Consider the following 25,499-nt stretch of genomic DNA (forward strand, 5'->3'; position numbering starts at 1 on the left):
TGCCTTTGCATTGTTTTAAAATTAAAAATCATATATTGCTCTTCCATATATTTTCTTTGGTAAAAGTCTTTTAAAGTCTTTTGGCCAATTTTTACTGAGTAGTTTGTTTTCTTAAGTTGAATTTTGATAGTATTATATCTTCTAGGTACAGTGCCTTTGTCAGATATGTTACTTGGCGATCATTTCTGCCAGCATCTAGTGGCTTGTCTTTCCATTCTTCAACAGTGTCTTTTAAGAGCAAAGCCTTCTAATTTTGATGAAGAACAATTTTTTTCTCTCTCTCTCTCTTCAGATTATGCTTTTGGTGTTATGTGTAAGAAATTTCAACAGCATTTATTGAAAAGACTGTCATTTCCCCATTGAATTGCCTTTACACCTTTGTCAAAAATTTATTGGTAACATATATGTGGTCTATTTCTGGACTTACTACTTTGTTCTTTTAATCTATGTCTATTCTTTCATCAATATTACACTGTCTTGATTATTATAGCTTTTAAGTCTGAAAATTAGGTAGTATGATTTCTTCAACCTTATTCTTCATTTAAAATTGTTTTAACTAATCTAGTTTGTTTGGCTTTTATTTAAATTTTAGAACCAACTTGTTTTTATTGTTGAAAAGTTACTGCTGGCTTTTTTTGGTTTTTTGGCTAGGATTTTTATTGAAACCACATTAAATTTATGCTGCATTTTGGGTAGAATTGATACCTATACCACGTTGAACCTTCTAATTTGTGAACTGGTATGCCTCTCCATTTGATTAGCTCTTCCATTTTTTAAAAATTAGCATTTTGAAGTTTTTAGAAAACAGTATTAAGTTTAAACTTAAGTATTTATTTTCTTTATTTTTCAGCTACTACAAACGACATATATTTTTTAAATGACAGTTTCCAGTTGTTCATTGTATCATGCTACCTTATTAAACTCACTTATCAGTTCTAGTGAAAATACTTTAGGATTTTCTACATGGACCATTAGGTCATCTGTGAATCGGAATCATTTTATTTCTTCCATTCTAACCTGCATGCCTTTTATTTTTTTCTTCCCTTTTTGCACCAGCTAGGACTTCTACTGCAGTAGTAAACAGGAATGGTGAAGGAGACATCCTTGCCTTATTCCTATTCTTAGGGGGAAAGCATTCATTAAGTATAATGTTAGTTGAAGGGTTATTTTTGTTTTTGTTTTTTGAGATGGAGTCTTGCTTTGTCGCCCAGGCTGGAGTGCAGTGGTGCGATCTCAGCTCACTGCAACCTCGCCTCCTGGGTTCAAGCAATTCTCCTGCCTCAGCCTCCCAAGTAGCTGGGACTAGATGCCCGTGCCTCTGCAGCTGGCTAATTTTTGTATTTTTAGTAGAGACAGGGTTTCACCATGTTGGCCAAGCTGGTCTCGAATTCCTGACCTCATGATCCGCCCACCTTGGCCTCCCAAAGTGCTGAGATTACAGGTGTGAGCCACTATGCCCGGCCCAGTTGAAGGTTTTTATAGATGCCATTTACTAGGTTGAGGAAGTTCCTTTTTGTTCCTGACTTTCTAAGAATATTTATTATGAATAGCTACTGGATTTCTCAAATGCTTTTTTTCTGGGTCGATTGATAGGATAATTTCGTTTTTTTTCGTTAGACTACTATTACAATTGATTACATTGACAAATTTTTGAATTTTAACCAGTTTTTGCATCCTTAGAATAAATCCCACTGTGTTATGGTGTATTATTCTTTTTATATGTTTCTGGATTTTATTGAATAATGTTTTGTTGAGAATTCATGGTATATCGGTGTATAGTGTTCTTGTACTATCTTTGTATAGCTTTGATATCAGGGCAACACCAACTTTATATAATCAGTTGGCAACTGTTTTCTCCTCTTCTGTTCCTGGAAGAGATTGTGTAGAATTGTTATTTTCTTTTTTTTTTTTTAATTGTACTTTAGATTCTGGGGTACATGTGCAGATCATGCAGGATTATTGCATAGGTACACACATGGCAATGTGGTTTGCTGCCTTCATCCCCCTGTCACCTACATCTGGCATTTCTCCCCATGTTATCCCTCTCTGACCTCTCCAGCCCCCCGCTGTCCTTCCCTTGGCCACTCCCAACAGACCCCAGTGTGTGATGCCCCCCTCCCTGTGTCCATGTGTTCTCATTGTTCATCACCTGCCTATGAGTGAGAATATGCAGTGTTTGATTTTCTGTTCTTGTGTCAGTTTGCTGAGAATTATGGTTTCCAGATTCATCCATGTGCCTACAAAGGACACAAACTCATCATTTTTTTTCTGGCTGCATAGTATTCCATGGTGTATATGTGTCACACAAATCATTCTATTATAAAGACACTATGCACTCGTATGTTCATAGCGGCACTGTTTATAATAGAAAAGAGCTGGAACCAACCCAAATGCCCATTGACGATAGACTGTACAAGGAATTGTTATTTTCTTCTTCAAATGTGTGGTAGAATAAACAGCGAAACATAATGGGCTTGAAGATTTCTCTTTTGAGAGGATTTTAAATAGCATATTCAATTTCTTTGATAGTTATAGGAACATTCAGATTATCTCTTTTAACTTGGCTAAGTTTAAGCAGGCCCTCTGGTGCTTTGAAATGGAAAAGAAAATGAAACTTTTCCTCTAGATTTCTTTATGGTTAACCAACTGTGTTATCTCCTTCAGTAAAGTCTATGTGCAGATGCTACTTCTCAATGAGATCTATCTGGATTATTCTATTTCACATCTCTCTTCTCCCCTAGCATTCTTTAAATTAAATGGCCTTGTTGACATATAATTGATATAGCAAACAGTCCACTCATTCAACATGTGTGATTATTCAATAGGCTTTAGTAACATTCATAAGCTGTGCAACCATCACCACAATCAACTTGAAACATTTCCATCACTCTAGAAAGAAACCCCATACTCATTAGCAATCATTCTCCATTTCACCAATCTCCCAGCTCTACTTTCTATCTCTGTGGGTTTGCCTGTTCTTGATATCACATGTAAATGGAATCATATATACATATGTGGTCTTTTATGACTGATATATTTCACTTAGCAAGCTTTCATTGGTCATCCATGGTTTAGCATGTATCGGTACATCATTTCATTGTCAAATACTTAATATGCCGTTGTATGAATAGACCACATTTTATTTATCTATTCATCAATTGCTGGACATTGGGTTTGTTTCTATTTTTGGCTATTATAAATAATGTTGCTGTGTGCGTTTATATATAAGTCCTTGTGTACATATGTGTCTTTGCTTCTCTTAGTTTCACTTCTCTTGGTTATATACCTAGAAATGAAATTGCTTAGTCATGTGGTAATTCAATGTTCAACATTTTGAGGAACTGCCAGACTGTTTTTCAAAGTGGCCACACCATTTTATATTCCTACCAGCAGAGTATGAACATTCTAATTTCTACATATTCCAGCCAACATTTATTACTACCTGGCTTTTTTATTATTGCTATCCTGGTAGGTATAAAGCAACTCCCCCAGCACTTCCGATTCCTCCTTTTCTTTTTCTTTTCTTTTATTTTGAGACAGGATCTTGCTCATTCACGCAAGCTGGAGTGCAGTGGTGTAATCATAGCCACTGCAGCCTCTAACTCCTGGGCTCAAAGCAATCCTCTTGCCTCAGCCTCCCAAGTTGCTAGGACTAAAGGCATGCACCACAACACCCAGCTTAATTTAAATTTTTTTTTTTTTAATTTAAAAAATTTTCTTGCTCAGTTGCCCAGGCTGGTGTCCAACTGGCTTCAGGTGATGGTCCTACCTTGACCTAAGCTCTCCCAAAGAGCTGAGATTATAGATGTGAGCCACCGTGCCTACACTGATTCCTCCTCTTTTTCTACCTTACTTTTTTCATTTTTCATAGCACATTTTACTGTCTAACATTTATAAATTATTTCTATTGTTTATTATCTGATCCCACTTCCTAGTCAATTATAAATTCCATGAGAACAGGGATTTTTGTTTTCTTCTTTGATGTGATCTCAAAGGAACTTTTATAGTGCCTGGCTTATGTTAAACATTCAGTAAATGTGTATTGAATGAATGAGTGAATGGCTCTTGATAGACCTTCTCCCATCGTATACATAGAGCATTTGCAAATGAATCTTTTCGATTTGGAAAGTGCTGGATTTGGGGTGAGGGGTAGGGAATGACTGCTTGTTTTCAATCCTTCTCTAGTGTTCATATCACTGAGAGTTGCTTAAAACAGCCTCAAGAAACCCTGAAAAGTCATAATAGACTAAATGAATATTTCACCAATTTAGTGGATAGGGTGGGGAGCTATTCTCTCATGAATGGATAATGACCTTAAGTAACTGTGACTGCTCTGTATGGCAGTATTGCAAAGGTCACTGTGGGAACATCATTGTCAAAAAAGGAAGCGGGATGGGAGGTGTATTTTAGTTCATTTGTGTTCTTGTGTATTTCACAACAAAACCTAATCAGACCAAATGAGTGCTAGAAATTCTGTGGGCAAGAGATATTATGCAATAATTTTATTATACACACTTTAAAGATACATCTTCTATTGTTTTCCTAAACATATGTGATTATGTTAAAACAGATTTCCTCTATATGCTCTAAATATAAAGGAGACTAATTATTTCTCTCCGTTTTTTCTCCCAGTAGAATGGATTTTTTTTCTTGGTTCAATCTTTTTATACAGAGGTAGATGGAAAGACTCATTATGGCTCATCTTTTTATTTATGGAGCATTTATTATTCATTATAGGTCTATTCTAGTGGTAAAACCCATTTATGGGAAAGAGTAATAGAATATGAGTGCTAATTTTTTGTGCATTTGTCATAATTGAAGTTAGTGGTTTTATAAATACGGGATTCTTCCACCATGGGTTTAGAATAGCCCAGCTGCATAATAAGTGGCCTAACCATCAGGGCCTACCTCTTACAGATCAATAAAACCATGACATCTTTTTTCTAAATGGAGTTGAGGAGTCTCCCTTGCTTCCTGTACATTCTGGAAAATGGGATATTGTGTTTAATCCAAGATGAGCTTTGGATATAAATGGGTTGCACCATAGAGCTGACTAGTATCTCAAGCCTCCGGTCTTTTCCAAGGAGAGTTAGATTCTTCTAGGGAATTCAGATAAGCAAGGTATTTTCAGTGAGCATTCTGTGAAAACATTCTCCAATGAGACATGGATGCTACTGATTTTGCTGATTTCTGATTACAAATGACACATTTACACATTTTAAAAATCACACGCATTAGAATAGATTGTAGGATTGTTAACTTGCTTTCCTTTTTTTCTTCATCACATTTGATTCCTAAGGGGGATGTGGAGGAAAGGAACCCTGTTCCCCCACATCTTAAGTAAGGCCTCCATTGGGTTGAGACAAAGTGGGTTTGTATTGCTTTAAGAGAGGATCCAATTGTTTATATCCCTTGCTTGGGTGGATGATTTCCTAATTTCATTTTCCTCTGGAGTGGTGCCACTTTAAACACTTTTAAAGGTACTACAGAAGCCCTTCTGGCCTGGGTCAGAGAATTCATGTCAGGAAAGTCCATTATTTTATTTCCTTTGCATATTATTTCCCTTTGTGGTTTTGTTTTGTCTTTTTCATCCTGTGATACGAATCTGGTCCTTATCACTAAGGGCTAAATCCTGGAAAGTGACTGTTTTTTGACTTACATATTTTCCTGATTTGTTTCTCACTTAGAATATAAGATGCAATCTTAATTCTTACTTCTTTTGTGTTAGGTGTTTGCTCATCTAGGCTTATGACACTTTTTGTCCCAAGATTTCTCTAATTGATTCCCAAGCCTAGACCCTAAGTTTTGAAACTGGTGCTCATGAGTTTCCTTTATTCCAAAGTATATATGTTTACTTTGTACCTATAAGACAAGGCATAAAATGCTGTATAAAAAAATACAAGATAACAAAAAACATTATTTGAAAGAAGACTAGATATTAGAAAATTATTAGAAAACTCGTTATGCATTATTGTGATGAAAATTCTTCTCATCTGTTTTTCTTTTCAGCATTTATAGAAATCGATAGCCTAAAAATATATTATAATTTAAGGGATTTATTTTAAAATCCATAACATGTATTTACCATCTTAGCAATTTTAGGTTTACAGCTCTGTGGTGTTTATTCACATCGTTGTACAACAGACCTTCAGAATGTTTTCATCTTGTAAAATGAAAACTCTGTGCCCATTCAACAACTTTCCATTCCCCGCCCCTGCAGCACTAACCTTTGTAATTTTTTTTAAAAGAAATCCTTACATGAATCAAATGCAAAACATTATCGACACCAATGAAAGTGTAATCACCTGTGTTAAATAAGACAGAGACATATTGCTGTCATTCTGTAGTCCTATCTTTTTGCCGAGTTTTTCATTTCAATTCAATGCTTTAAAGTTAAATTAGTTACTACCCCATGAGGTTTGAAAATGTTCCCTTTGAGTAATTTGGGTAATTTCTACATATGTAGCATTGTGATGTAAAGTGTTTTTTTTTTAAATAAAAGTTTGAAAAATATATTTGTTACTCATTTAAAGTTTTATTTAGGATTAAACTTAATATAGAAAAAAGATATGTGGATATTAATAATGATAACTAACTCATTGAGTTTTTACTATGTGTCAGGCACTGTTTTAATTAATTAACTAGTCAATTTTTATAGACAGATTCTCTCTCTGTCACCCAGGCTGGAGTACAGTGGCAAAATCATAACTCACTGTAACCTCTATCTCCTGGGTACCAGCAATCCTCCTGCCTCGTCCAGATAATTTTTAAATTTTTTGTCAAAATGGAGTCTCACTATGTTGGCCAACATTTGATGCTGTTTTAAATGCCTGTAATCTTCCCAGTTACCCTAGGATGTAGGTTAGCATTATAATCTCACTTTTACTCATGAGTGAACTAGTGAGGCACAGACAAGTTCAGTAACTCACCCTAAGTTCTAAGCCCTGTGCTTAGCATAGCCAGGATTTAATCCTCAGAACCCTGGCTTGAGTTTTCATTCTAACCCCTATGCTATGCTGCCTTCTAGGTCAATAAGCATGTCCAAGTGAAAATATTGGTGGATTATTGTAAAGGAATATACAAGTGTATACAGGAGAAATGGAAGGTAAAGGAGAAAAAACGATTTCTTTAGTCTGTACTTTATGCCAAACCCTTTACAAGGTATTTTAATCATCCCAGTCTCTATTCATGCTAGGTTTTAGTGCCTCTGTTTTTGTATATGGAAACAAAAGCCCAGAGAAGTTCAGGAGTTTGCCTGTGGTCACCTCCTAATAACTTGTAGGGTCTGGATTTGAACACAAAGGTATATTCTTTTTTTTCTTTTTTTTTTGAGACAGAGTTTCACTCTTGTTACCCAGGCTGGAGTGCCTGTGGTCATCTCCTGATAACTTGTAGGGTCTGGATTTGAACACAAAGGTATATTCTTTTTTTTTTGAGACAGAGTTTCGCTCTTGTTACCCAGGCTGGAGTGCAATGGCGCGATCTCGGCTCACTGCAACCTCCGCCTCCTGGGTTCAGGCAATTCTCCTGCCTCAGCCTCCTGAGTAGCTGGGATTACAGGCACGTGCCACCGTGCCCAGCTAATTTTTTGTATTTTTAGTAGAGACGGGGTTTCACCATGTTGACCAGGATGGTCTCGATCTCTCGTGGTCCACCCGCCTCGGCCTACCAAAGTGCTGAGCCACCACGCCCGTCCCACAAAGGTATATTCTTAAGAGGACTGGAATACACCCTATATAAAATTATTCTATTATATATTATATATTGCAATATAACATCATGAACTTCTAAATATTATATAGGAATAATATTTATTTTATACTTTTCTGTAAACATACAGGAAACTATATATATATAAAATATAGGACAGTGTTATATATAGAATACTTCTACACATAATATATTCTAGCCCTCTTAAGAATTTTATATATATATATATATATATATATATGTCTATATAGTATATAGCAGTCTATTTTTCTTAAATTAAATGTTTTATTTATTATTAGTAGTATTTAGAGTGATGGGGTCTCACTATGTTGCCCAGGGTGGTCTCACACTCCCGGGCTCAAGTGATCCTCCTGCCTCAGCCTCTCAAAACTTTGGGATTACAGGTGTGAGCCGCCGCACCCAGCTAGGTCTATTCTAATCTATTGTATAAAATATTCTATCATATATAATATATGTTAAGAGGAATATATACTTCCTTCTATGTTTTCTAGCCTTTCAGTCTTCAAGAAGGATGAGACCCTGATATTACCCTAATAATCAGAATATTTAAAACACAGAGTGGCAAGGAGGGTTATTGAAAGAGAGCATAATGTGTATGCACAAGCTTAGCTTCGCTGTCAAACTTTAAATGTTACGGTTTCAGCTACAGGGAAAAGTTACATTTTGCCAAACCCAATTTTTGTGTTTATCTCAGGAAATAAAAACTTCAGTTGAAATCACTCATTGTCCTCTCACTGCAGGGTCAGGAAGGAATCAGGTGTAGTTTATCCCTCCTGGTTTAGTTTAGGCCTGGACCAATTTTGCCAAAGGGATACTATTCTTTACAATACTGTGCTCTCTGAGTGTAGTCAACATGGTAAGTAGCAGAGAGAATGTGAAAAATGCTCCAGAAAACAAACCTTTTAATCATCTTAAGAAACCTGGTCTGATTGGATATGTATAATGAAAGTAATAAACATGGACTTGGAGAAATTTCTATTCAAATTTTCTTATAACTTAGAAATCCCCCCACCTACTTGAGTTGGTGATGTTTTAATATGTATTGTTCATGGCTCAACTCAATAAACAATAGGTGGCTCACACCTGTAATCCTAGCACTTTGGGAGGCCAAGGGAGGTGGATCATGAGGTCAAGAGTTTGAGACCAGCCTGATCAACATGGTGAAGCTTCATCTCTACTAAAATACAAAAATTAGTCAGGTGTGGTAGCGCATGTCTGTAATCCCAGCTGCTCAGGAGGCTGAGGCAGAAGAATCGCTTGAACCCGGGAGGCAGAGGTTGCAGTGAGCCAAGATCTTGCCATTGCACTCCAGAGCGAGACTCTGTCCCAAAAAAAAAAAAAAAAAAAAATTATACTTTTTTTTTCATGCCCATCCTGAAAAGATCAGCCTAAGATAGGAAGAATTGCAGCCATCTTTACCCCAGGGCAATAAAATTAGATATTTAAATGCATGAAGGTCGGACGGGGTGACTCATGCCTATAATCCTAGCACTTTGGGAGGCCAAGACAAGTGGATCACTTGAACTCATTAATTCGCGACCAGCCGGGAAACTTGACAAAGCCCCATCTCTTAAAAAAAAAATACAAAAGTTAACTGGCCACAGTGGTGCATGCCTGAAGTCCCAGCTACTCAGGAGGCTAAGGTTGGGGACTGGCTTGAGCCCAGGAGGCAGCAGAGGCTGCAGTGACTCAAGATCATGCAATTGCACTCCAGCCTGGGTGATAGAGCCAGACCTTGTCTCAAAAAAAATAAAAAAATAAAAATAAATAAATTAAATGAATGGGAATGTCTTCATTTAGGATACTTTAAGATTTCTTTCTTTTTTTTTTTTTTTTTTTTTTTTTTTTTTGAGACAGCATTTCACGCTTGTTACCTAGACTGGAGTACACTGGTGAGATCTCAGCTCATCACAACCTCTGCCTCCCGCTTTCAAGCCATTCTCCTGACTCAGCCTCCCGAGTAGCTGGGATTACAGGGATGCACCACCATGCCCAGCTAATTTTGTATTTTTAGTAGAGACGGTGTTTCTCCATGTTGGTCAGGCTGGTCTTGAACTCCCAGCCTCAGGTGATTTGCTGGCTTCGGCCTCCCAATGTACTGAGATTATACAGGTGTGAGCCACCATGCTCAGCCTAAGATTTCTTTTATATCTAATCTTGCTTGCTGTTGACTGCTGAAATGAGATATTATCCCATCTTGATCAAAGGTGTTGAGTCCCTGAAATGTGTAGACTGTCTGACAGCAGATCATGGAGAAGAGCATTAGAACTTTAGGCTCTCTGAAGCTTCTCTTCCAAAGGCTGTTGTTTATAATCTATTAGTTTGAAAAGCTTCATTACCATTTAGAGCTGCGATTCACTTTAAAATCAGTTCTCTAGCCTATTCTTTTTGGTATGAGGTTAGAATGCAGTTTCTCTAGGGATAATTATCACTATTTGTATTGCAAACATTGGTCCCTTCTGTGGTGTCACTGTGTCTTAGGTTTACCATCTTTTACTATAAAGAAATAGGAAATGGAAACAGACAAGCTTTTCTTCGAACTAGATGAATTAAAAAACACCTGTCTTAGGCATTTGTGTTTCTCATGAGTTTGGGAGAGTCCAAGTGAAGGGGAAGGACAGGCAGTGTTTCACGTAGCACACAAATCCCAGCTTCGAATTGCTCTCCTGAGATTACTTGTACTTCCTGGCCCTTCTGGGATTAAGGATTTACTCATTGTTTGAATCCTGGACCTTTACCCCTTGGGAATAAGAACCATAGGTCCCCATGGGCTGATCTCCCATGTCCATTTCCAGCTTGCCTCTCTGGAAACAAAGGTGATTTTGGCTTCTGCTGTTCTACAGGTCAAAGACCTGTAAAAATCACCTCTTACCTTCCCCCAACCTCAGTCTTATCTATTACCGCTACTACCTGAAATTTTTTTAATTTATATATTTTTGTTATAGTAAAGGAGGCCTGATCCAGACCCCAAGAGAGGGTTCTTGGATCTCGCGTAAGAAAGAATTCAGAGTGGGTCCATTAAGTGAAAGCAAGTTTATTAAGAAAGTAACGGAATAAGAGAATTGCTACTCCATAGACATAGCAACCCTGAGGGCTGCTGGTTGCTGTTTTTATGGTTATGTCTTGATGATATTGCTGAGCAAGGGGTGGATTGTTCATGCCTCCCCTTTTTAGACCATACAGGGTAACATCCCGACATTGCCATGGTATTTGTAAACTGTCACAGGGCTGGTGGGAGTATAGCAGTGAAGACACTCCTGTGGCCATCTTGGCCTTTGATTTAGAATGCCTTAACCATCTGAGAATGCAGCCCAGTAGCTCTCAGCCTCATTTTACCCAGCCCCTATTCAAGATGGAATTGCTCTAGTTCACATGCCTGACACTTTTACAAAAACAACTATTACAAAACATCCTACCTTTTATCTCAAAAACAAGGAGAAAATAGTGAATATTTGTTCAAACATGTCTGGAAGAATACACAAGACGCTCATAAAAGTGGCAAATTGCGGCTGGGCACGGTGGCTCACTTCTGTAATCCCAGCACTTTGGGAGGCTGAGGCGGGGGGGATCATCTGAGGTCGGGAGTTCGAGGCCAGCCTGACCAACATGGAGAAACTCTGTTTCTACTAAAAATACAAAATTAGCTGGATGTGGTGGCACATGCCTGTAGTCCCAGCTTCTCGGGAGGATGAAGAAGGAGAATCGCTTGAACCCAGGAAGTAGAGATTGCAGTGAGCCAAGATCACACCATTGCACTCCAGCACTCCAGTCTGGGCAACAAAAGCAAAACTCCATCTCAAAAAAACAATGGCAAATTGTTTGTGGAGTAAGGCTGAGGTTCAAGTATAATAGTTGGGAGGCAGGGCAAGAGTGAGAATTTGCACTGCATCCTTTTATAATTTGAACTCTGTGAGAATGTACTATCATTTATAAAGCACCCATTTAAAATTAACTTTAAAAAGTTGTCCTGCTTTCTGGTATCTTAAGAAAAATCAGGAAGCAGTGTACTTCTTGTGGGAAAGTTGGAATCTTTGGAATTATCAACTCAGATTGGAGAATACGAAGCAGTAGTCTTTTGATTAGACACAGCTGGGTTCAACCAGGTTCTTACTGTGTGACTGGAAAACCTGTTTAGCCTCTCCAGTTCTCAATACCCTTATCTGAGGAGGAAAATAAAAGCAATTGCTTAGCCGGGCGCAGTGGCTCACGCCTGTAATCCCAGCACTTTGGGAGGCCAAGGCAAAAGAATCACTTGAGGTCAAGGAGTTTGAGGTCAGCCTGGCCAACATGGGAAACCCCATCTCTACTAAAAATACAAAAATTAGCCAGGCGTGGTGGCACACACCTGTGATCCTAGCTACTCAGGAGGCTGAGACAAGAGTAATCACTTGAACATGGAAGGCAGAGCTTGCAGTGAGTCGAGGTGACCCCACTTCACTCCAGCTTGGGTGACAAAGCGAGACTCCATTTCAAAATAATAATAATAATAATAATTGCTTAGCCTATTTTCTAGGGATAGTGGGGAGAAAACAAATAGGAAAATGTTCTCCAAGCACATAAGAAATAGATGATTACTATCAGATTTCTGGGCAAAGTTGTGACAGTAATTTCCCAAGAGGAGGAAGGAACACAGATCTCTTCACCTTCCTCTTTCTTAAGTCCTGAGCAGCTTCAAATTCTTGAATGGGTAAAAGAGGGTCTATATTAGTTCTCCTTTCATATTTCTGCCCTGAAAAACCTAAAGAATCTGTGGTGACTGCTGGAAGAAAATTCAATTTAACAATATTTATTTGAGGCCAGGCACAGTGGCTTACGCCAGTAATCCTCAGAGGCTGAGGCAGGCAGATCACCTGAGGTGTCAGGAGTTTGAGACCATGCTGACCAACATGGTGAAACCCCATCTCTACTAAAAATACAAAAAAAAAATTAGCCAATGTGGTGGCAGGCGCCTGTAATCCCAGCTACTTGGGAGGCTGAGGCAGGAGAATCACTTGAACCTGGGAGGCGGAGGTTGCAGTGAGCAGAGATGGCACCACTGCACTCCAGCCTGTGCGGCAAGAGGGAGACTCCATCTAAAAAAAAATATTTGATACCTTTTTGATTAGTCAGGGTTCTTCACTGCTGATGAATCATAACAAGCTTAATCAAATAAAGAACTTATTGGCTCACGTAACTGAAAATCCAGGGGTAGGCAACCTTCAAGCATGGTTGGATCCAGGTGCTTAAAACTATCATTAGAAACCTGTCTCACTCCCTCTTTTGAGTTTGCATTTCCTTTCTATTGTCTTTTGTTGTTGTAGTTGTCATTAACTTCAACTCTTCTCTTGTGGAGGCCAGGTGGCCACTAGCCACTCTTGCTGATATTTGGTCTTAACGGCTCCAGAAGAAAGAAAAAGTCTTGCTTTCCTATTGTTCCAGCTTTGGGGGTCTGGATATCTTATTTGTGCAACTTGAGCATGTGTCTCTCTCTGAACCAGTCACCAGCCCCAGGGATATACTGGTCTCGATTGGATAAGCCCAGGACCCCAAGAGCCTAGTGCCCAGGGAGGGGTTAACTCATACAAGGGACATAGATTAACAGAGAGGGAATGTGGTTTCCCAAAGGAAAAATGTCAGGAGGGCCATTTCTAAAAGAAGTAGAAAAGGATGCTAGACATACCTTCCCTCCTTCCCCCTCAAAAAGACCCTTAGGTCCCCAACATCTACTCTGTGCCATATATTGTTTTTGCATTATGGGAATGAAATGATAAACACGACATCCCTCAGAAGGCTTAGACTGGAATCAAATCAAGTCAATATGCAAACGCATACACCTGAATTTAGTAATGAACAACTAGTAAGTGCTATAACAGAAAGAATAGTTAATAGCTAATATGCACTCAATGTATTCTAGATTCTAGGTACTGGTCCAAGCATTTTGCATGGTTTAACCTATTTAGTCTCCAAAAGAACCAGGAAAGTCGTTGCTATCTCTCCATTTTGCAGATGAGGAAGCTGAGGCACAGAGAAGTTAGTTAAAAGTGCTTTTGGAATGCAAAGTTCCAGCCCATCAGGATAGTGAGATCTCCAGGCAGAGCCATTGTGTGAAGAGGACTTCTTTAGCATACATTTCACCAGAGAGGGATAGGGAAACAGTCTAAATTCTGGGAAGAAGAAACACTACGTTAAGGAATGGAGCTGAAGACCTGCAGGAGATGTTAGGAAATGGCAAGAAGTAAAGTTTGACTTTATCGTTAGGCTGGCAAAAAAGAGATGGAAGGAAGGTGACTGGAAAAAATGGTTCACTGGGACCGGTTGTAAAGCTTGGCTGCCATTCCAAGTCCAACTTGTTCCACAGACTGGAGAATTCTTTAGTAGGGGAGTGGCTGGAGCAGATAAACAAGAAAATCGCCAGACCCCTGAGTGTTTTTAGGTGGGGATGTTGGCTTTGTGACTCTGCCGTACATTCTTGGGATGTTTTGGGAGGTTTCTGCAAATGTCCTGTTGGGTAGCGTTGAGGTGGTTGTATCTTTAAATGACTTAGCTCTGTCTTAGTGAAGATCTTTTTAAAAGATCTGACATTCCGTTTTCTGCGACTGCTATTGAAGAGGGGCAAAGCCAAGCCAGGCTCTTGTAGAACACATTCAACACAAGACAAGTGGTGTTCTGTGTTGCTGTCACAGTTTTACAGTGAGGCCATTCACTCCTCAGAACCGAGAAGATAACATGGCACGCTTATTTAATAGTCTTCTATTTGCTCTTCTATTTTGCCCAGTCATTAAATGGGGTTAGAACGGAGAATTAGGGGGGTGAGAACTGAGAATTAGGACTCTCTTTCCTCGCCAGAGAAAAACACAAATGACTTGTTGACTACAAGATTTACTCTCACAGATATTTCCAGAGTAATATGCAATCCCGGCCAAGTATCCACAGAAAAAAAGCTAGCGGCATATGCTCCGGCCTCCTTTCCTGAGTGTAGCCCACAGCTACCTCTCCGTGCCCAGAAGGACATCATAAATCATTTATAATTTATGAGGAGCACAGTCCTGAACTACACCCTGCTAGCTGCTGGTGTTTGTTGTCTACACACTGTGAGCTTCCTTCTTCGGTGCATACAGAGACCTTTTTCAGATCATCCATAGGACAGAGTTGAGACTTTTTCCCCTATGATTGGCCCAGCCAAGAATTAAGGAGGGAGAAGACAGAAGACACTTGTCCCTCCAGATTGTGCCACAAGCCTCACTTGCTTTCTCCCAAATTGAGGAGTGGGAAGGGGCAGAAACAATACCGTTATCATCATTACCTTATTTTCTTTTATTTTATTCAACAAATACACATTTTTTTTTATGCCAGCAGCTTGCAAATCAACACTGAGAACACAGCAGTAAGCAAAACAGAATTTTGGTTCCCAATGAGATTATACTTACACATGTTAGGAGGTGATGATGGGTTTTGTGGGGAAAAAGAGATAAAGTTGGGAAGGGGAATAACTATTCTACATCAGGAGTTCAGGGAAGGGATTTCTACTAAGGTGATCTTGGAGCAGAGACTTGTAGGACATGCTAGAATAAGACTAGCAGGTGTCTGGGGAAATGGCCTCCCGGGAAGGACAGAGGCCACCATGCAGGGGCCACTCCTCAGGGGACAAGCAGCAGGGCCTCAAGGAATTGAAGCCGTGAGCCAGAAGGAAGTGGTTGGGAGCCAGGCACATGGGAGGAGGGACAGCCTAAGGGGGTCGCGGTAAGTCCAGGGACTAATGGAAGTGAGATGGGCAGCCACGGGAAGTCTTTAGAAGATTACCAGAGTATAAGCATGAAGTTAGGAAAATGCAGGGCAGTGCTTCCTCCACTTCCTAGAGAGAATTCGAGTGTGTGCTATTGTTATCAGAATTGAATTATCAAAATATCAATTAGCCCAATGCAGCGTGAAACAGAAATCATGGTTTGGCTTGATCTTGGTATAAAAAAATCTCTTATGCTTTTCCAATTGGGATAAAAGTGAGACGCCGGGAGCCATTTATTTACTCAACTGGTGATAATACTTTTTATGGAGACACCTTGGTTACTATATTCAGCTATGACATTCAGCGATCTGTGCCCACTAGTGTCTTCCCTGGCCGTATTTTGGTTATGCTGTAGCTGTGGTGCATAGATTGCTGCATAGATTTTTGGTGCATAGATTGGTGTGAACCTCAAAGTCAAAGAGCAGCTGGTGGGATATGCGGGATCAGATTCAAGCAGGCTGCCGTGACAGCAGGCTCTCGGTGATGACAGCCAACTCGTGCTGTTTTCTTCTCGCAAACAACTGCCTCTAGTCTAGAGCCACAGAGAACTTGGGTTGGATTGACGCACAGAAGTTTCAGGCTGCGCAATTTGACTCCTCAGGAATACCTTCCTCAAAATGAGGGTGATCGATGCTGAAGTGGGCCGTGCCTTAAAATGAGCATCTTCCCTCTGAATGATTTTAAGCGAGTGAGCACATCTCAGGCATGTTCTGAGATAGCCCCTGCTTTGTGCAGTGCGTTGGACTAGAATGACCTCGCAGATTCATTGCAATGCAAACCCCCCCGAGCCCATGAAAAAAGTGTCCAGTGAATGTGCTCTGCAAACATACAGACACTTTATAAACAAGAGGCAAATATTTTAAAAGGTGAAGAATGAGATACTTGTACTGCCGTGAGAGCGGTGGTTGGAATGTTGTGCCCCAGCAACATACTTTCCATGCCCGGTCGTCTGCAGTTTGTTCTCATTGGCCCCGGACACAGGTATCCGCACTGTGTGTTACAAATGCTCTCAGCCAAAGACCAAACAAATAGCCAACGGCATTTTCCTATCAGAGCCTGTTTATAGGAGGTAGAGCAAAAGAACAAAGCCGTTGGTTTTGATTCTTGGCGGGAGGCCAAGGCTGCTGCTTCAAAGCTCCAGCGTTTACAAAGAAGAAAGAGGGAATTTTTAGTTTACAAGGAAGAAAGGGGGAATTTTTAGCTGAGACTAAATTAGAATTTAAGCAAGAGAAAACTCACAACTAAAACTAAAGAATCCTCCGGGATCCATAATGGAAAGGCAGAATAAGAAACCCAGTGTGTTCCAGGCTCTCGGAGGATTTTTTAGTGCAAGAATGAAAGTTTTTAAAAGTGCTCAAAGCAGACATTACAGACAGCCTCGATTAATGATATAGAATCACACAGCATTTGAGCTGGATGCATTGTCCTTAGTCATTCTTGAATTTTGTCCCTTATTTTGTAGATAATAGAGTAGAGAGAGGCCCAGGAACTCAAAGAGACTGCCCAGGGTCACTCAACTAGTTGTAGGAATTCAAGGACTAAAATCCAGGACTCCTGGCAGCCATTTTGTGTTTTAGGCAATTTTAAAGAAGCAGCAAAGAAGTAAAAAGTTTTGTTTCTCATGAGCAAAGGGCCGATGAGGAAGACAGGCACAACGATTGAATTCGGAATTGGAGCGCATTTGGTTTGCGAGAATGTGGCCTGATCCCCGGGCCAGTGGCACTTGCTCTTGCAGTTGCTACCTTCATCCTGAAGCTTAGGGCAGAACAGCCGTGACTCTCTGGGGCTGTCCCCGGGAATGGAGGCCAAGACAACTGTTGGAGGGTCTGCAGAGTCCTGCCGCTCCTCAGAGCCCAGACAAGCATGAATTGGTTTTTACAATCTTTAGGAGGCTACAGTGGTCAAGGTCCTTCTAAACCACCTGCAAAAATCTCAGCGGTGTTCCACCTGTCATTGTGAGTGTTCTGTGGCTTCCTGTGTAGATAAGGGTTCTCTCCTTTTTGACAAGAGTCTGAACAAATTGAAACTGTGTTTAAATAACAGCACTCTTTTTACATAAAAGAACACCCAGTAAAAAAACAATTTCTTGCCCGGTTAACTTTGTTCATCGAAATTACTAACCTTTAAGTGAGCTGTTACTTGCTTCTGGAAGGAACAGGAAGAATGGGGTGAGTGAGGACTGTCAAGGAAAGGAGGGAAGGCTTCTGCGTATGTCTCTTCTTTAACCCACATGCTGTTGATTGTCATTCTTTTGACCATTTATTCATTCATTCACTCATTTTTCTGTTTGTATCTATTTTGATTCTATCCAAAATAGTTTGACAAAACTTACAGTAAAGAGCTTATATATTGTATGTAAAATATAAATCCAGTCAGGTTTTAGAGAAGGAAGAAACAGAGAATCCACTGTCATATGAAATCTGTGTTAAATACCCAGTTTTACTGTGATCTTTCTAGCAACCAGGATTTAAAAAGGAATACACAATGTCTAGTTATCAGACAGGAAAAAAATCCAGGTCCTTCACTCTTGAACCTAAGTGTTGCTATTCTGCGGTGCATGCTATTAGCAAACGCTGATGGAAGACTTTCATGCACTTAATACAAAGCTGGCTGCCCAGGGCGCATCCTCCCACCCTGTCTCTCATCAGCGTCCTTGCTTGAGGCCCTGGAGCCCCTGAGAAAACATGTTCTTAGTGTTATCAAAATGTCTTCTTAGTGTTATCACACGCTCCCTTTGGATGCGTCAGGGCTTGGTTCAGGGAAATGGCTTTAGTTTAGTTGAAATGGTATTGTCTAGAGTAGTTACAGGATTTGCAGATTATGAGGCCAGGAGTATGAATCAGGGAGCATCAGAAATCTCCTGTCCTGCAGCTGCCTGTTCTCTACCAGTGTAGCTTTCCTGCTCTTCAAATTGCCCTAGACTTCTTATCTGGCCCTCCTCTGCTGTGTCAAAGTACGTTTTTTGAACAGGCGGTCTGGAGGGAATAGAGTTCTACAGAACACACTGGGAAACGTTGACTCAGTATTAGTAGATGACATGACCACATGTTAATTTTATGCACCTTCTTAGCTCCTGAAAGTGAGGAATGGACCTTGTGGTTGCCTGGACATATAGAGCACAGGATTTAATACTATACACACTCAAGGGCAACACTACTGAGATTCTGCCCCAGAGCTCCCAAGCCTCATTCTGAAGTTCTACCAGGAATTTACATTTCTTCCAGAAGGAAGAATCGATATTAAGATTCCTATGGTTTTACATGTCTGTGAAAACTGATTATTCTGTTTTTTAATTTTTCCTGAGATGGAATTTTGTTCTTGTCACCCAGGCTGGAGTGCAGTGGCACCATCTTGGCTCACTGCAACCTCCGCCTCCTGGGTCAAGTGATTCTCCTGCCTCAGCCTCCCAAATAGCTGGGATTACCGGTGCCCACCACCATGCCCAGCTAATTTTTGTGTAGTTTTTCTAGAGATGGGGTTTCGCCATTGGCCAGGCTGGTCTCAAACTCCTGACCTCAGGTGATCCACCTGCCTCGGCCTCCCAAAGTGCTGGGATTACAGGAATGAGCCACCGCACCCAGCCAAAGAAAGATTATTCTTAACTGACTTCTCCATCTTCCTAAGACCTGCAGATTGTCAGGTGATAATATACTAGAATCCTCTAGAATTAGTGAGAATACATATAATGTGTTGGGCTTTTGTAATAGATTGAGCAAGAGAGAAAACACTAGACAATAGTTTGTTTTCCTGACATTCAAATGACTTACTCAGAATATTTACTGAATGTTTATGTGGCTTTTTTTACAAAATGTAAGCATAAATACCATACACTGCATATCCATAGAATCATACGTTTTAGAATGCAGCATTTCTAGCTTCAAAGTGGGAGGCAGCATTTCTAGCTTTAAAGTGAGAGGCAGCCTTTATGCTCTGTATGTAGTTGGTGTGGAATCATATGTCTGGACACCAGGCCAAAGGTGGTCATTGGAAAGACTAGGCACAGCGGCTGGGCTTGCTCTTGTCATAGCTGTGTTGATTCAACTCCCATCATGTGTTTTGTTAAGCAACTAAGATAATTAGTTTGAGCCCTCATGTGAGCAGATTAATTGTGCTCAATTCTACTTGGAATGTTTTTCAAAATGATCTCAAGGAATGACTTGATTCTTACTTGTGCTTGTTCTTTTTAAAAGTATTAGAAAGGAAGATATCCACACGACAAAGTAGAGAGGAGCTGATAAGAAGGGGAGTTCTTAAGGAATTGCCTGATCAAGGTGAGGAAATTAATCATACGTTTTAAATATTTTGGTCCTTCATTCTTTGGTCTTTCTTTTGTTTTCTTTTGAAATTTAAAATAATCATAGTCTTTGTAAGATGAGGCAGTGACTACTGCACTCCCAAGAGCCCTGCTTCCATTGCTAATGCCTTTGTGAGCTGCAGAGAATCTGAAGTATTAGAGAACTCCAGTGACTTTTCTGGTGAATCCGTCACCTTATGTCATTCTAAACCTAAAACTCTGCAAAGGTACATCCGAGGCCGATACAGATGAGATACAAATGCTTATGATGCATTTTCTTCTCTATTCTTGAGCTTCAGGCTTTCTATTCACATTAAATTCATGCGTTTGAGTAAATGCTAAGTTTTAGCTTGATTCATGCCATTTTGTTTCTTAAAACTACCAACGAAAGAGAAGAAAGAAGGCACACATGCCTCTTGTCCTTTGCACTCTATAATAACACTGAATATACAATCGGTAAATCATGAATAGGCAAACTAACCTAATCAGCTTTCTGCGTTCTCTCAAGTAATTTTTCAGTATTGTTCTCTTTTCATTTCTCTGAATCTTTCACCAGCAATGATTATTTCTAATATTTTCCCCTATCTCTGTTCTTCTCTTTTTTTTTCTATCCTCCCAAGGAGGAACTTTGTCCAGAAAAGACAAGGATCAGATAGAAACCGGTATTGACCCTCAAAAGAAGACACTAACATTGGTTATTTCTCCAAATAAATACTACCTAATGATTTTCATCGCTCCCACTATTAAATTTAAAAATAAAAGACATTTTGTTGCAACATTGTTGATTTATCTCATGCCTCCCTTCCCCTCACATTTACTGGGAGTAAAGTATTATTATTGTGCTTTTATGGGAACAAATGAAATGCTATTAATTTAGAATTGAAATTGAAATAATAGTACAGCTGTTTTCTTGATATATGTTCCTTGCAAAGGACTTAACATTCTTTGGCATTCACTATTTATAAATCAAAATGACATGCTTTTTCCAGCATCTGAGTAATTCCAGAGTGGAGCTGAAAAGTGCTTTACTGTTTTTCTCCTGATTGAAAGAAAATGGGAAACTCTGGAGTGAATAATACCATTTTCTTAAGCCCTCGTATTTTTTGGGCTGTCAAACTTTTCTTACTCTACTTTATGAATGAATTTTATGTTTTCCCTATTTTTCTATTACCTTGAAGCTACTTATTTCCTGTTTGAGACTTTTAGAGTTAAAAATGCCCACTTCTAACTTTTTAAACTTAAAGGTAGGCTTGCAATATCAAAATTAATTTCCTGTCCAATGTCTTTGAAGGCAATAGAGAAATTATATACCCATTGAAACCTTAACACTGGGCCTTCAGCTTTATGAGATGGGTCAATACATTTATTAGACATCATTTATTTAGAAATATTTTAAAGAAAGTAAAAAATGGAAAATTTTATGATTGAAACTGTTAATGAGTTTAAAGGTAGAGATTAAAAGCCCATCTTTTTTTCCTAATTAAAATTTGTAGGTAGAAAAGGAATTTGCTCTTACTAAAAACAAGTAGCAATGGTCAATTTAAAGAAATGATTTTTATTCTGCCTAATCTGTGTAACTATTTGCCTCATAGATTATAATTTCTTGGCCGACATACACTTCTCAGAAATCTGACTCTCTTTGACCTTTTATTTAGCTTTTGCAGTGGAAACTAAAGGTTTTATAACATAAAAGAAGAAAACTTTTTTTTTAACCTAAACATAATATAATAGGCTTAATGTGAGAAGTCATAAACTACTAGAATTTACTTTGCAACTTATACATGGTCCCTGTCTAGAACTGTAGAAATTATCTAATGGTTGAAGGTTCCTGAGGATGTCAGTGGTAAATGGAGTCCTTCCCCTGTTCAGCTGATGCTGGAGAAAATAGTTCTGTGATTTTCCCAGAAGCAATTATCTGGAGAATTTCAGTCTGAGAGACCAGAAGCTGCTGTTCTTGGTAACAGCCTCCTTTCTGCTGCCAGTGAAGATTCGTTCTTTCCTTTGATCTTCTTGACCTTGCCTCTGCTCTTAACAGTGTCTGTCCATCAAGCCCTTTATTCAGTGAGTCAGATAAACTTTAAAAATCCCTCTAGCTATCCTGAGTTAGACCCCATCCCATCATATCCCATACCCTCCCAGCTATTATTATTTTTCCTTTTAGATTCTCTTTTTTATACTCAGACATACCTTCAACCTAAAAGTTCAGTGATTCGTCTTCTCTCCTGGGAAGTCCATGGTCTACTCCAAGTTTACTGCTTACCTCTGCTTCTTTCCCTCCACCTTTTCCCTTAGCTTTTGACATAAGGTTGTGGAGGTGGTTTTTGCCTGTCTACCATCCTTTCCTTTTCTCCCACTGTGGACTTTTATCACTCGCCTTTTGGTTATACATGATTTTCTCTTTCCATCTTTTCCTCCTTTGACTATAATCTATCCCCAATACACCTATTTACTAGAAGAATGTAACCCCCTTCAAACACCCTCATGCTCCTTATTGAACCACTTGCTCCTGTTTGTGCTTTATCTTTCATTTTACTTTAAGCTTACAACTGCATTTCAAGTTTTCTCTTTCCTTTGCTCCTGTGGGACAAATTGACTTGGGTCGTTTACTGACAGCTGCCATCCAGCTCAGCACCCTCTTGCCTTCCTTTGCTCAGCTTGTATTTTCCTTACACACATACACCATATCAAAGATTTAACTTGTTTTAATTCTAAAACAACTTCCTTAACACACAATACTAGAAAACCTTTTCAATATACACACCAACTAATTAATAACTTTACTTCCCCGCTGTTTTTTTCTCGAATTCCATATTTATCACAAATGTGTTTCTTTTTTCTACAGTTATTTTCATATTAACTAGCTTTATTTCATGCCTCAAAGTAAGTATTTTCCACATTGTCAACTACTTCTGTCTATGGTAATTCAATTTCTTCTTGTGCCACAACTATTAAAATTTCTCTCTAGCTTTTTCTAAATTTAAAAAATCAGTTATTTAACTAAAGAATTTTCATAATGATTAAAATAGAATTAAATTGTCAATAACATGACTTCGATATATTTTTATTACCAACTAAAGTCAAAGAAAACAAAGATAAATTTATAGTTGAGTTACCTAAAAACTGAAGATTTTTTATATATAAGCAAGTGGTTTTCTATTTTCTTTGGAATTTTCCATTCTTCATTTTTACCTTTTCTGGATATATTGTGTTCTCTTCCTTTTTATAGCTAATTTCTTGGGATTTAATAATAAGAATTAAGAATCATTTGGATTCTCTTTGGTTTGACGTATAGTCTTTAAAAATTCTTAATTTTATTAGTTAAGATTTACTTGTAATGGCATTGCCTTCAATTATTGTTTATTTTAGTTTTACACAGGACCCAGTTATAGGTTATTGGGAGTTATATGACTAAGCAACGATTACTTTTTCATTCTAAAAATGACATAATTTTATGATTTATTAAAATGTCATGCCTGTTTTTGTTCAGAAGGCAAATGGATTTTATTGTTGAGCCGAAGCAGTTCAATCATATTTAATAACAATTTGGGAAATGGTTTCTGTTTTATAAGATTGCTAAGATAAGAGTAGTGAAAAACAGAAAGAACTCTAATCAAGCATTTTTTTTTTTTTTTTGAGACGGAGTTTCACTCTTGTTACCCAGGCTGGAGTGCAATGGCGCGATCTCCGCTCACCACAACCTCCGCCTCCTGGGTTCACGCAATTCTCCTGCCTCAGCCTCCTGAGTAGCTGTGATTACAGGCACGCGCCACCATACCCAGCTAATTTTTTGTATTTTTAGTAGAGACGGGGTTTCACAATGGTGACCAGGTTGGTCTCGATCTCTTGACCTCGTGATCCACCCGCCTCGGCCTCCCAAAGTGCTGGGATTACAGGCATGAGCCACTGTGTCCGGCCTAATCAAGCATTTTTTAAAGTTTGCTCAAACCTTCCAGTCATTAATTTTTCTTTTACAATGGTAGCAAAGCCTCATAAATTTTTCCAGATATAAAGTAGCGTTAATATTTTCAAGAATCTCTGAATTAAATGTTTCTGTTAGTCTCTTTCACTTTAGAAACCCCTAGGAATTATGGAAATACAGGAGTTAAAATTAGTCACTTATGATTTTGATAATATATTCACAATTGTATCAATTATGATTTTTAAAAATTCTTTTATGATTACTTTTTCATGTGTTTTTTTCTCGAATGTTTTCAAAATATTTTTAGGACAATTTAGGGGCTTTTTGGCTGGTTATATATAGTAATTACCTGAGTATAGTTTAATCTTTCCATAAATGAAGAAATGAAAATAAAAATAGCCTTGCTATCATCTTTTCCCTGAATACAGAATAAGAGTTATGTTACTGTTGGAAGTTAGCACATCATATACCTAATATATTCTGGAACCAGTAGTACTTGGAAATTTTTATATTATCCCACTTATTGTTTGTATGTGGAATTGCATTTCATGTATTCATGTATATGCATTCACCTTGTGTTTTTGGTGCTTGTTAAAATGTTGATTCCATTTTCCAGATTATTCCTGTCACCATTCTGTTTCTGAATGACAAAGAAACACATAAGTATTGACTTCAACCAAACCTAAGCACTGGAACGGAGGGACTCTGCTGCCCTGGGATTTTGCATAATTAGAATGATCATTCCTATTGTCTTGAAATGGCACATAGATATTCCCTCCATAGCAGTTATCCCCCAAGACTAAGAATTTTCTAGCTGTTTTGTTTTGAATAAACTATTTGGTCAAACAGCACAGGGCGTATTTGGTTCCCAGGGACTGAAACCTGAACCCAAATTCTACCATCCTAGTAACTGGAAAACTTGTTTTTGAGAAAGCCAGCAAGTTAGACATCTAGGTGTTTCTTTCCCATTTTAGATGGAGATGTAACAGTTAACTTTGAAAATTCAAACGGGCACATGATACCCATCGGAGAGGAATCTACCCGAGAGGAAAATGTAGTAATATCTGAAGAAGGTAATGGCTCTGTAACTGAAAAAACACCACCTCTGGAGGAAAAGGCAGAAGATAAGAAAGGTAAAACCAAGAGAAACCCATATTATTTACTTTAGTATAGCTTAATGTCTAGAACCAGCACTTAGGCTCCAAATAGTGACTCTAAAACCAGCAGTCTGCAGAGGAAAGGTTTACAAATACAAAAATGAAAGAAATGTGACTAGTAAAGTGAAATAGGATGATTTTCTCAGGTAGATGCAACCATTTTATAAGCACAGTATTTGATTTTTTAAATTATTAATAAATGTTAATTAAAAGTAATAACCAGAAGGGGTGATCTCTTTAATCATTAGAGGTATCTGGGAAAATTATTCTTTTCTTGGGAGCTTTGTCTCAAGATCATAATGAAAGTGAGAAATATGAACATCTTTCTCTGCTGGTTACAACTGGCTGCATCAGCAGTTCAGCATGGAGGAATACCAAAACCGACATGGCTTGTTCAGCCCAGCACTCTCTCCGGCAGTGGGAACTTGGCTGGTGGCATTCACATGTCCAGTATCGTAGGTTCCAGATATTTCTGAGAGAGACCCAGGAATAATTCCCAGAGATGCCGTGGACTGTGGTTGCTCTGCTGGCTGATTCCCACAGCCTCTGTGCAACTGGAAATTTCAAAATGTGCCAGAGGCAATTATGGTATTCCCAGAAGACTTCTTTAGAGACCTTGATTCCTAGAGTGAATTT

The 25,499-nt window shown here is 38.8% G+C and overlaps 1 protein-coding gene across 19 annotated transcripts in view; it reads left to right on the plus strand.

The window, feature by feature from the left end:
* The window catches only part of PHACTR2 (phosphatase and actin regulator 2), a 287,718-nt gene that overhangs the window by 193,847 nt on the left and 68,372 nt on the right, over positions 1 to 25,499 (plus strand). For 9 of the 19 annotated variants that reach the window (XM_054254482.2, XM_054254484.2, XM_035296894.3 and 6 more), the window contains 2 exons: positions 19,684 to 19,764; positions 24,681 to 24,839. The exons of 1 other annotated variant lie outside the window; for it this stretch is intronic. In XM_054254482.2, coding sequence (XP_054110457.1) covers positions 19,684 to 19,764; positions 24,681 to 24,839 — 240 coding nt within the window. The remainder of the gene's footprint in view (positions 1 to 19,683; positions 19,765 to 24,680; positions 24,840 to 25,499) is intronic. 9 more of the 19 variants (XM_054254483.2, XM_078370209.1, XM_078370208.1 and 6 more) reach the window with 2 other exon arrangements.

Source organism: Callithrix jacchus, chromosome 4 (assembly GCF_049354715.1).
Source record: "Callithrix jacchus isolate 240 chromosome 4, calJac240_pri, whole genome shotgun sequence".
Classification (NCBI taxonomy): Eukaryota; Metazoa; Chordata; class Mammalia; order Primates; family Cebidae; genus Callithrix; species Callithrix jacchus.